General features: G+C 56.3%; 1 protein-coding gene across 2 annotated transcripts in view; it reads right to left on the reverse strand.

Annotated features, from left to right (window-relative positions):
- Positions 1-12,494, reverse strand: part of LOC140108773 (caM kinase-like vesicle-associated protein) — a 61,235-nt gene that overhangs the window by 31,056 nt on the left and 17,685 nt on the right. For both annotated transcript variants that reach the window (XM_072131945.1, XM_072131946.1), the window contains exons 2-4: positions 4,199-4,300; positions 2,808-2,939; positions 1,976-2,050 (exon numbers count right to left, since the gene is read on the reverse strand). In XM_072131945.1, coding sequence (XP_071988046.1) covers positions 1,976-2,050; positions 2,808-2,939; positions 4,199-4,293 — 302 coding nt within the window. In that variant the 5' untranslated portion in view covers positions 4,294-4,300. The remainder of the gene's footprint in view (positions 1-1,975; positions 2,051-2,807; positions 2,940-4,198; positions 4,301-12,494) is intronic.

The following is a 12,494-nucleotide window of genomic DNA, read 5'->3' on the forward strand; positions in this document are numbered from 1 at the left end:
GGAAGTGACACATGCAGGATATTGGGTGCAGGATCTTAGTGACTCCCCGCACAGCGCATTATACACGGACAATGCACTTACATGCACCAGGAAGAAGAAGGTGAACTCCAGGGACCTGAGCGGGGAAGTGACACATGCAGGATGTCGGGACAGGATCTTAGTGACTCCCCGCACAGCGCATTATACACGGACAATGCACTTACATGCACCAGGAAGAAGAAGGTGAACTCCAGGGACCTGAGCGGGGAAGTGACACATGCAGGATATCGGGCGCAGGATCTTAGTGACTCCCCACACAGTGCATTATACACGGACAATGCACTTACATGCACCAGGAAGAAGAAGGTGAACTCCGGGGACCTGAGCGGGGAAGCGACACATGCAGGATATCGGATGCACGATCTTAGTGACTCCCCGCACAGCGCATTATACACGGACAATGCACTTACATGCACCAGGAAGAAGAAGGTGAACTCCGGGGACCTGAGCGGGGAAGCGACACATGCAGGATATCGGGCGTAGTATCTTAGTGACTCCCCGCACAGCGCATTATACACTGACAATGCACTTACATGCACCAGGAAGAAGAAGGTGAACTCCGGGGACCTGAGCAGGGAAGCGACACATGCAGGATATCGGGCGCAGGATCTTAGTGACTCCCCGCACAGCGCATTATACACGGACAATGCACTTACATGCACCAGGAAGAAGAAGGTGAACTCCGGGGACCTGAGCGGGGAAGTGACACATGCAGGATATCGGGGGCACGATCTTAGTGACTCCCCGCACAGCGCATTATACACGGACAATGCACTTACATGCACCAGGAAGAAGAAGGTGAACTCCGGGGACCTGAGCAGGGAAGCGACACATGCAGGATATCGGGCACACGATCTTAGTGACTCCCTGCACAGCGCATTATACACGGACAATGCACTTACATGCACCAGGAAGAAGAAGGTGAACTCCGGGGACCTGAGCGGGGAAGAGACACATGAAGGATATCGGGTGCAGGATCTTAGTGACTCCCCACACAGCGCATTATACACAGATAATGCACTTACATGCACCAGGAAGAAGAAGGTGAACTCCGGGGACCTGAGCGGGGAAGCGACACATGCAGGATATCGGGGGCAGGATCTTAGTGACTCCCCGCACAGCGCATTATACACGGACAATGCACTTTCTGTGACCTCCAGGGACCCTGTAAGTAAATGAGCCCCAATGTGCGCTCCGAGATGCAAAGAAATAGGAATTTATTGAAATTTCATAAAACATTAAAAATGTAAATATGGATATAAAAACAATTCATAGTCCAATTAATTTCGGGTAAAAAAATAAAAACACTTTCTCAAAATACGGACAAACAGAAATAGCGTCCTGTGCACAACAACCCAAAAATTAATTGGAGGATTCAGTCACACGACAGAGACAGATCCACAGAGGAGCCAGACACGGACAGCGCAAAAATCAGTGACTTACACGGGAACACCCTGGCGCGTCCGGCGCGGTGGTTAAACCTTCGAGGAACAGAAGATGTGAAGGTTTCATCACCTGAAGCTTAGGGAGAGGTTCTGGGGTGCATGGACCCCCCCCCCTTTCTGATCCACTACCTTGTGCGTATAGGATCTATATGTTCTGTATGAACCGTATAGATTTAGCTTTCTTTTTATATATGTTAATTTCGTGTTTCCCGGTCGCGCACCTCTGCGCTACTTTGGGTTGTTGTGCACAGGGCACTGTTTCTGTTTGTCCGTATTTTGAGAAAGCGTTTCTTTTACCCCAAACACGTTCATTGAATTGTTTCTATACACATTACACATTTTCCATGTTTGGATGAAATTCCAGTGAATCCTGATTGATCTGCACCTCGGATTGCGCTGGCGTTTTGTTGCGGAGAATAAGCCCCATGTGTGTACGAGGGTAATAATACGGAGCTGTCGCGTCCTGGGTGTAGCCGCAGATTATTACTCACAGCTCCATGAAGATGAAATATTCCTTCTTTGTTTCGAAGACGTCGACTAATTGCAGAATATTGGGGTGTTTAACCCTGCAAGGCACAAGAGGAAACCCTGGACATGAGACCGGGAGGAAGGAGGCCCCAATATATAACAAAGGACACAGATTGTACCCACAAATAACACAACACACGACCCCCCCAATATATAACAAAGGACACAGATTGTACCCACAAATAACACAACACACGACCCCCCCAATATATAACAAAGGACACAGATTGTACCCACAAATAACACAACACGACCCCCACCCCCCAATATATAACAAAGGACACAGACTGTGCCCACAAATAACACAACACACGACCCCCCCAATATATAACAAAGGACACAGATTGTACCCACAAATAACACAACACCCCCCTAATATATAACAAAGGACACATATTGCACCCACAAATAACACAACACCCCCCCCCTAATATATAACAAAGGACACAGATTGTACCCACAAATAACACAACATGACCCCCCCCCCCAATATATAACAAAGGACACAGATTGTACCCACAAATAACACAACACACGACCCCCCCAATATATAACAAAGGACACAGACTGTGCCCACAAATAACACAACACACGACCCCCCCCCCAATATATAACAAAGGACACAGACTGTGCCCACAAATAACACAACACCCCCCCCCAATATATAACAAGGACACAGACTGTGCCCACAAATAACACAACACGACCCCCACCCCCCAATATATAACAAAGGACACAGACTGTACCCACAAATAACACACGACCCCCCCCCCCCACGCTCCTCCGGACCCTCACATCTTCAGGATGTTGATCTCATTCTTGGCCGCCTTCCTGACTTTGCGGCCGTCTCTCTTCAGGAACCTTTTGCAGGTATAAAGTTTTCCAGAAGATTTTTCTTTGGCTCGAAAGACTTCACAGAATTCCTCACTGCAGGGAAAACATAGAGAAGGGAGGGATGAGGGGACTGCGTGCGACCCACGGCCGGCAGAGGGGACTGCGTGCGACCTACGGCCGGCAGAGGGGACTGCGTGCGACCTACGGCCGGCAGAGGGGACTGCGTGCGACCTACGGCCGGCAGAGGGGACTGCGTGCGACCCACGGCCGGCAGAGGGGGACTGCGTGCGACCTACGGCCGGCAGAGGGGACTGCGTGCGACCTACGGCCGGCAGAGGGGACTGCGTGCGACCTACGGCCGGCAGAGGGGACTGCGTGCGACCTACGGCCGCAGAGGGGACTGCGTGCGACCCACGGCCGGCAGAGGGGACTGCGTGCGACCTACGGCCGGCAGAGGGGACTGCGTGCGACCTACGGCCGGCAGAGGGGACTGCGTGCGACCTACGGCCGGCAGAGGGGACTGCGTGCGACCTACGGCCGGCAGAGGGGACTGCGTGCGACCTACGGCCGGCAGAGGGGACTGCGCGCGACATACGGCCGGCAGAGGGGACTGCGTGCGACCTACGGCCGGCAGAGGGGACTGCGTGCGACCTACGGCCGGCAGAGGGGACTGCGTGCGACCTACGGCCGGCAGAGGGGACTGCGTGCGACCTACGGCCGGCAGAGGGGACTGCGTGCGACCCACGGCCGGCAGAGGGGACTGCGTGCGACCTACGGCCGGCAGAGGGGACTGCGTGCGACCTACGGCCGGCAGAGGGGACTGCGTGCGACCTACGGCCGGCAGAGGGGACTGCGTGCGACCTACGGCCGGCAGAGGGGACTGCGTGCGACCCACGGCCGGCAGAGGGGACTGCGTGCGACCTACGGCCGGCAGAGGGGACTGCGTGCGACCTACGGCCGGCAGAGGGGACTGCGTGCGACCTACGGCCGGCAGAGGGGACTGCGTGCGACCTACGGCCGGCAGAGGGGACTGCGTGCGACCCACGGCCGGCAGAGGGGACTGCGTGCGACCTACGGCCGGCAGAGGGGACTGCGTGCGACCTACGGCCGGCAGAGGGGACTGCGTGCGACCTACGGCCGGCAGAGGGGACTGCGTGCGACCTACGGCCGGCAGAGGGGACTGCGTGCGACCTACGGCCGGCAGAGGGGACTGCAATGATTAGCCGGCACTAGGGATGTATGTAACAGGCATCAGACTCAGGGGATTGTATGTAACGGGCAGGCGATTGTATGTAACTCAGGGGATTGTATGTAACGGGCAGGCGTCAGTCCACACATCTTCTGACACTTACGTCTTAATGAGTTGACCCAGATCATATCGGTCGCTCACTTCTGTCGGCTGATTATAATCCTTCTTGTCGCCTAAAGTCACACATCCAAACGGCATTGCCCGCCTGCAGCAAGACAAGAGAACGTCCATTACACCATCATACATGACCGCCCGCATATGTGCCCTCCATGGAGGGACCCCCTGTATAGAGACCGCTACCTCTCTCACATTATATCGGATCTCTCTGCCGTGTATGTACCGGTGTCATGTGACGTGGGATTCGTGTACCCCCGGGAGCAGAGCGCTGCGCAGTGACAGGACGCAGGGGCTGCTCGCTCACTACCTCTCTCACATTATATCGGATCTCTCTGCCGTGTATGTACCGGTGTCATGTGACGTGGGATTCGTGTACCCCCGGGAGCAGAGCGCTGCGCAGTGACAGGACGCAGGGGCTGCTCGCTCACTACCTCTCTCACATTATATCGGATCTCTCTGCCGTGTATGTACCTGTGTCATGTGACGTGGGATTCGTGTATCCCCCCGGGAGCAGAGCGATGCGCAGTGACAGGACGCAGGGGCTGCTCGCTCACTACCTCTCTCACATTATATCGGATCTCTCTGCCGTGTATGTACCTGTGTCATGTGACGTGGGATTTGTGTATCCCCCCGGGAGCAGAGCGCTGCGCAGTGACAGGACGCAGGGGCTGCTCGCTCACTACCTCTCTCACATTATATCGGATCTCTCTGCCGTGTATGTACCGGTGTCATGTGACGTGGGATTTGTCTATCCCCCGGGAGCAGAGCGCTGCGCAGTGACAGGACGCAGGGGCTGCTCGCTCACTACCTCTCTCACATTATATCGGATCTCTCTGCCGTGTATGTACCGGTGTCATGTGACGTGGGATTTGTCTATCCCCCCGGGAGCAGAGCGCTGCGCAGTGACAGGACGCAGGGGCTGCTCGCTCACTACCTCTCTCACATTATATCGGATCTCTCTGCCGTGTATGTACCTGTGTCATGTGACGTGGGATTCGTGTACCCCCGGGAGCAGAGCGCTGCGCAGTGACAGGACGCAGGGGCTGCTCGCTCACTACCTCTCTCACATTATATCGGATCTCTCTGCCGTGTATGTACCTGTGTCATGTGACGTGGGATTCGTGTATCCCCCCGGGAGCAGAGCGATGCGCAGTGACAGGACGCAGGGGCTGCTCGCTCACTACCTCTCTCACATTATATCGGATCTCTCTGCCGTGTATGTACCTGTGTCATGTGACGTGGGATTCGTGTACCCCCGGGAGCAGAGCGCTGCGCAGTGACAGGACGCAGGGGCTGCTCGCTCACTACCTCTCTCACATTATATCGGATCTCTCTGCCGTGTATGTACCGGTGTCATGTGACGTGGGATTCGTGTACCCCCCCGGGAGCAGAGCGCTGCGCAGTGACAGGACGCAGGGGCTGCTCGCTCACTGACCTGGAATGGGAGCTCTTTAGGGAAGAGACAAATCTCTACCTTTAGGATTAACGCACAGTTAACATGTGCAGCGCCAAATTCCCTAGATATTATGGCTCACAATAGATTCGGATTCTCTTACCGGTGCTGAGTGAAGGAAGGGAGACAACGACCCCTCTACCCCCGTATATATGTGCGAGACGCACAGATCTGCCCCATCATGGAGGAGGCCATACCGGCTGCACCTTGTAGGAGGCCCGAAGTCTCTTTATCGCACCGGTGGTGCGCGTCGGTGGTGCGAGGGGACGTCTCTCTCGCGTCGGTGGTGCGAGGGGACGTCTCTCTCGCGTCGGTGGTGCGAGGGGACGTCTCTCTCGCGTCGGTGGTGCGAGGGGACGTCTCTCTCGCGTCGGTGGTGCGAGGGGACGTCTCTCTCGCGTCGGTGGTGCGAGGGGACGTCTCTCTCGCGTCGGTGGTGCGAGGGGACGTCTCTCTCGCGTCGGTGGTGCGAGGGGACGTCTCTCTCGCGCCGGTGGTGCGAGGGGACGTCTCTCTCGCGCCGGTGGTGCGAGGGGACGTCTCTCTCGTGCCGGTGGTGCGAGGGGACGTCTCTCTCGTGTCTGTGGTGGGAGGGGACGTCTCTCGTGTCTGTGGTGGGAGGGGACGTCTCTCGTGTCTGTCGGTGGTGGGAGGGGACGTCTCTCGTGTCTGTCGGTGGTGGGAGGGGACGTCTCTCGTGTCTGTGGTGGGAGGGACGTCTCTCTCGTGTCGGTGGTGCGAGGGGACGTCTCTCTCGCGTCTGTCGGTGGTGCGAGGGGACGTCTCTCTCGCGTCTGTCGGTGGTGCGGGGGGACGTCTCTTGTGTGTCTGTGGTGCGAGGGGACGTCTCTCGTGTCTGTGGTGGGAGGGGGCGTCTCTCTCGTGTCAGTGGTGCGAGGGGACGTCTCTCTCGCGTCGGTGGTGCGAGGGGACGTCTCTCTCGCGTCGGTGGTGCGAGGGGACGTCTCTCTCGCGTCGGTGGTGCGAGGGGACGTCTCTCTCGCGCCGGTGGTGCGAGGGGACGTCTCTCTCGCGCCGGTGGTGCGAGGGGACGTCTCTCTCGCGCCGGTGGTGCGAGGGGACGTCTCTCTCGTGCCGGTGGTGCGAGGGGACGTCTCTCTCGTGCCGGTGGTGCGAGGGGACGTCTCTCTCGTGTCTGTGGTGGGAGGGGACGTCTCTCGTGTCTGTGGTGGGAGGGGACGTCTCTCGTGTCTGTCGGTGGTGGGAGGGGACGTCTCTCGTGTCTGTGGTGGGAGGGACGTCTCTCTCGTGTCGGTGGTGCGAGGGGACGTCTCTCTCGCGTCGGTGGTGCGAGGGGACGTCTCTCTCGCGTCTGTCGGTGGTGCGGGGGGACGTCTCTTGTGTGTCTGTGGTGCGAGGGGACGTCTCTCGTGTCTGTGGTGGGAGGGGGCGTCTCTCTCGTGTCAGTGGTGGGAGGGGACGTCTCTCTCGTGTCAGTGGTGGGAGGGGACGTCTCTCGTGTCTGTGGTGTGAGGGGACGTCTCTCTCGTGCCGGTGGTGCGAGGGGACGTCTCGCTCGTGCCGGTGGTGGGAGGGGACGTCTCTCGTGTCTGTGGTGGGAGGGGACGTCTCTCGTGTCTGTCAGTGGTGCGAGGAGACGTCTCTCGTGTCTGTGGTGGGAGGGGACGTCTCTCTCGTGTCGGTGGTGCGAGGGGACGTCTCTCGCGTCTGTGGTGGGAGGGGACGTCTCTCTCGCGTCTGTCGGTGGTGCGGGGGGACGTCTCTTGTGTGTCTGTGGTGGGAGGGGGCGTCTCTCGTGTCTGTGGTGGGAGGGGGCGTCTCTCTCGTGTCAGTGGTGGGAGGGGACGTCTCTCTCGTGTCTGTGGTGGGAGGGGACGTCTCTCTCGTGTCAGTGGTGGGAGGGGACGTCTCTCTCGTGTCTGTGGTGGGAGGGGACGTCTCTTGTGTGTCTGTGGTGGGAGGGGACGTCTCTTGTGTGTCTGTGGTGGGAGGGGACGTCTCTTGTGTGTCTGTGGTGGGAGGGGGCGTCTCTTGTGTGTCTGTGGTGGGAGGGGGCGTCTCTCGTGTCTGTGGTGGGAGGGGGCGTCTCTCTCGTGTCAGTGGTGGGAGGGGACGTCTCTCTCGTGTCAGTGGTGGGAGGGGACGTCTCTCTCGTGTCTGTGGTGGGAGGGGACGTCTCTCTCGTGTCAGTGGTGGGAGGGGACGTCTCTCTCGTGTCAGTGGTGGGAGGGGACGTCTCTCTCGTGTCAGTGGTGGGAGGGGACGTCTCTCTCGTGTCTGTGGTGTGAGGGGACATCTCTCGTGTCTGTGGTGCAAGGAGACGTCTCTCTCGTGTCAGTGGTGGGAGGGGACGTCTCTCTCGTGTCGGTGGTGCGGGGGGACGTCTCTTGTGCGTCTGTGGTGGGAGGGGACGTCTCTCTCATGTCGGTGGTGCGAGGAGACGTCTCTGGCCATGATGTACGCGGCCTATGATCTATGACAGAATAATGGCGCTCTCCCTCCAGGACGCTGTAATAATGACCTCCTCATCTCTTTGTCATTTCCCATGCTCTGGTTTTACATTTGCTTTCCGTGTGCGTTTCCTTTGAGAGGAGCGTCCTGCGGAGGCGAATACGTCCCAGGATTGTCTCATCAAAAGCTCCTTCTCTACCTCTAGTAAGATGCGAGCGTTCATCTATTATTCATGGCGGCCGTCCTCTTATCCACAGGACGCGCTTTGTCTTCCGCGTCTTCTTGGTCGTCTTTAAGCTCCAGAGGGGATGGCGATGGCTTGATGTGCGGTATCGAGGACACGGCGTTACGCGTGAAGACTGAATTATTTGTTTGACTTTAATTTCACTAAAAGCACCGAAAGACAAGCAAAGACTCTGCACCGTATGGAGGACAGAGACACGAGAAGAGTCACTGGGGGGGGGGGGGCAGAGTGGGGGCTCTGAACCTCAACCCATCAGTAGTGATCCTGGGCAGCAAGGTTCTGGTCCGTACTGACAAGCCCTATTGTTCGGGATTCAGGTCCTTGTTTGCTCGCCTCCTGTACGGACGGGGGGGGGGGGGGGGGGATTGGGGTTGGGTATTGCGCCTCCTGTATGGACGGGGGGGGGGGGGGCGGGGTATTGCGCCTCCTGTATGGACGGGGGGCACCTGCAGTGGAGGAGACGCCAAAATCGGCTGGAAACACTTACGGCTCACCAACCCTGTCCACGCCATCCATTCAGCTCCCCAACCACCAGGACCAGGTGCTCCATGGCCAGGTCATGGGGCGCCTCACCCTCCAGGGTCCCCTTCTGGCCGTGGTTCCCTGTGGATAGGGCCTAACTTAGTGGGAAAACCCCTCTGATGAGTAGCGGCTGCATTTCCCACCCTCGGCTTCAAGTCAATAAGATTCCCAGTTTATTTTGTGGTAAAATTAGTGACTCGGCTTATAATCAGGACTCCTCCTCCTCGGGTGTATGTGCCATAAAAAGGGGGCATTTTATATCGGGGGCTTTATATAGGTTGGGGTTGGATATAGGGTATTTTCTGGGCACACAAATCATGGAGAGAAAGCGAGAGTTTGGCCTATCGCACCCACAAGCTCCGCTCTTCAGTAGGAGCATTTCCAGCGTCGCTTTCTTGGACCGTTTTTTAAACGCACGCGTTTCTGTACGTTTTCCAAGCGTTTGACCGGTTTTAATCTGTTTCACAGCTGCCGACAGGTCCAATCCTGCAAAACACATGGTAAACATTCAAAAACGCACGCTGTAGACCCGCGGCACGTGTAGCGTTTTGAACCAGTTTTTGGGCCGTTTTTTTAATGTCAGTTTTTTAAAAAAAACATCCATTTTTGACGCGTTTTAATTAAAATAATTGGAAAAACCGGTCAAAAAACGCGTTTTGTAAACGGAAATGGTATGAACAGTATGAAACTCCCAGCTGCCACTACTTCTCCTGGTGATGCGCCTGCCACTGCTATCAATCCCGTGGTGCAGCTCACACCTGACACGTGGTCCGGTAAGCACGGCCAGGGACGTCACAGCTTCGTAACTGCGCACTGGGTTAATGTTGTGGCGGCTGGTCCTGAGGCGCTTTGGTTCGTATTCTGCCCCCACCCAGGATTGCCGGACATCATCCATTACCTCTAGTTGGGCAGCACGGTGGCTCAGTGGTTAGCACTACAGCCTTGCACCCAAGGTCAACACGTGCAAAGAGTTTGTATGTTCTCTCCGCGTTTGTGTGGGTTTCCTCCGGTTTCCTCCCACACTTTAGATTGTGAGCCCCATGGGGACAGGGACCAATTTGGCAAACTCTGTGCAGCGCTGCAGAATCTGTGTGCGATATATAAAGGAATTATTTATTTGCCTCCTCCTCCATTCAGCACAGCGACCACAGCAAAGCCACAGGGAAGCGGCCGCAGGCCACGCTAAAACTCATCTGCCTGGGCGACAGACCACACACGTTCAGGAGCTGTGGACAGACAGATGAGTGGCCGCTGCCGCTGAAGCTCAAGCCCGGCAAGGTGAGTGTGCGACAACAGGCAGGACCTTGTAGCAGCTTTGGGCCGAGCCAAGGTGACGCGTGTCCCACGTATCGCGCATGTGCTCAACTTGGTGGTGAAAAGATCCGTGGCCAACGACACAGAACTGCCGCAGCTGCTGATCGAGGTGCGTGCCACGTGTTCTCATTTTTGGCTTTCACACCAGCTGATGGGTCCCCATCTCATCTGCTGAGGAGGTTTGGCCTTCGCACCCAACGCCTCATACGAGAAGCGCCAACTGGGAGGAACCCACTTCACATCAGCGATGACTAGGCCTCCACGTGTACAGCGCAGAGGACGCCATGACAGAGGATGTAATGGTGGCAGGCCACGAGGGACGGGCCACATAAGGCTTGCAGGGTCCCACAATATCGTTTAATTATGTTTAGAGAACTCATCGTATGATGAGGGGGAAGGGGATCCAGTATCCTGGGACCAGATGAATGGTCACTACGTGCTCCAGAGCCTGCGCCATGATTGCCCGGATTATCCCCAGTCCTGAATACTGCCGACCTTGCTGGATCCACGCTACACGAAGAGCGAAGAATCCTTCATTCCAGAAGAGTATAAGCCACTTATTACTCACCGACAATGAGGTCACCAACGCAGATAAACGCTAGAAGTGAGCACGGCTCCACCATCAGATGGGGCAACGAGTACCAGGAGGCAGAATGTGACCCGGGCCCCGCGCACAGTACACGCAGAGTACACGGGGCCCCCCGCGCACAGTACACGCAGAGTACACGGGGCCCCCCGCGCACAGTACACGCAGAGTACACGGGGCCCCCCGCGCACAGTACACGCAGAGTACACGGGGCCCCCCGCGCACAGTACACGCAGAGTACACGGGGCCCCCCGCGCACAGTACACGCAGAGTACACGGGGCCCCCCGCGCACAGTACACGCAGAGTACACGGGGCCCCCCGCGCACAGTACACGCAGAGTACACGGGGCCCCGGCGCAGAGTACCCGGGGCCCCCCGCGCACAGTACACGGGGTCCCCCGCGCACAGTACACGCAGAGTACACGGGGCCCCCCGCGCACAGTACACGCAGAGTACACGGGGCCCCCCGCGCACAGTACATGGTGCGTACATACATATCACGTGTTCGGTGCGGGGGAGCTGACATTAGCTAATGAGTCACAGGCGGGGAGCGGCGGCTCCGGTACATGCGGAGGATGGATTGTATTTAGCTTTATAGTGGGGTTAAATCTGGGCATTACCATGGAAACCTATCCCAGCCTGAGTATAAAGCTTCTGCTATTATCAGGATGACACATGTAATACACAGGATGGGGGGGCAGAGCGACAGCGCCGGGCACACCGGGGCCCGGCGACACAGAGCGACAGCGCCGGGAGCACCGGGGGATACCAGGGTGTATTTACACCCCAATCCTGTCACATGTCATGTTATTACACCCCAATCCTGTCACATGTCATGTTATTACACCCCAATCCTGTCACATGTCATGTTATTACACCCCAATCCTGTCACATACCATGTTATTACACCCCAATCCTGTCACATGTCATGTTATTACACCCCAATCCTGTCACATGTCATGTTATTACACCCCAATCCTGTCACATGTCATGTTATTACACCCCAATCCTGTCACATGTCATGTTATTACACCCCAATCCTGTCACATGTCATGTTATTACACCCCAATCCTGTCACATACCATGTTATTACACCCCAATCCTGTCACATACCATGTTATTACACCCCAATCCTGTCACATACCATGTTATTACACCCCAATCCTGTCACATACCATGTTATTACACCCCAATCCTGTCACATACCATGTTATTACACCCCAATCCTGTCACATACCATGTTATTACACCCCAATCCTGTCACATACCATGTTATTACACCCCAATCCTGTCACATACCATGTTATTACACCCCAATCCTGTCACATACCATGTTATTACACCCCAATCCTGTCACATACCATGTTATTACACCCCAATCCTGTCACATACCATGTTATTACACCCCAATCCTGTCACATACCATGTTATTACACCCCAATCCTGTCACATACCATGTTATTACGCCCCAATCCTGTCACATACCATGTTATTACGCCCCAATCCTGTCACATACCATGTTATTACACCCCAATCCTGTCACATACCATGTTATTACACCCCAATCCTGTCACAAATCATGTTATTACACCCCAATCCTGTCACATATCATGTTATTACACCCCAATCCTGTCACATACCATGTTATTACACCCCAATCCTGTCACATACCATGTTATTCCACCCCAATCCTGTCACATATCATGTTATTACACCCCAATCCTGTCACA

The sequence above is a fragment of the Engystomops pustulosus genome, unplaced genomic scaffold, assembly GCF_040894005.1.
Source record: "Engystomops pustulosus unplaced genomic scaffold, aEngPut4.maternal MAT_SCAFFOLD_181, whole genome shotgun sequence".
In the NCBI taxonomy this organism is placed as follows: Eukaryota; Metazoa; Chordata; class Amphibia; order Anura; family Leptodactylidae; genus Engystomops; species Engystomops pustulosus.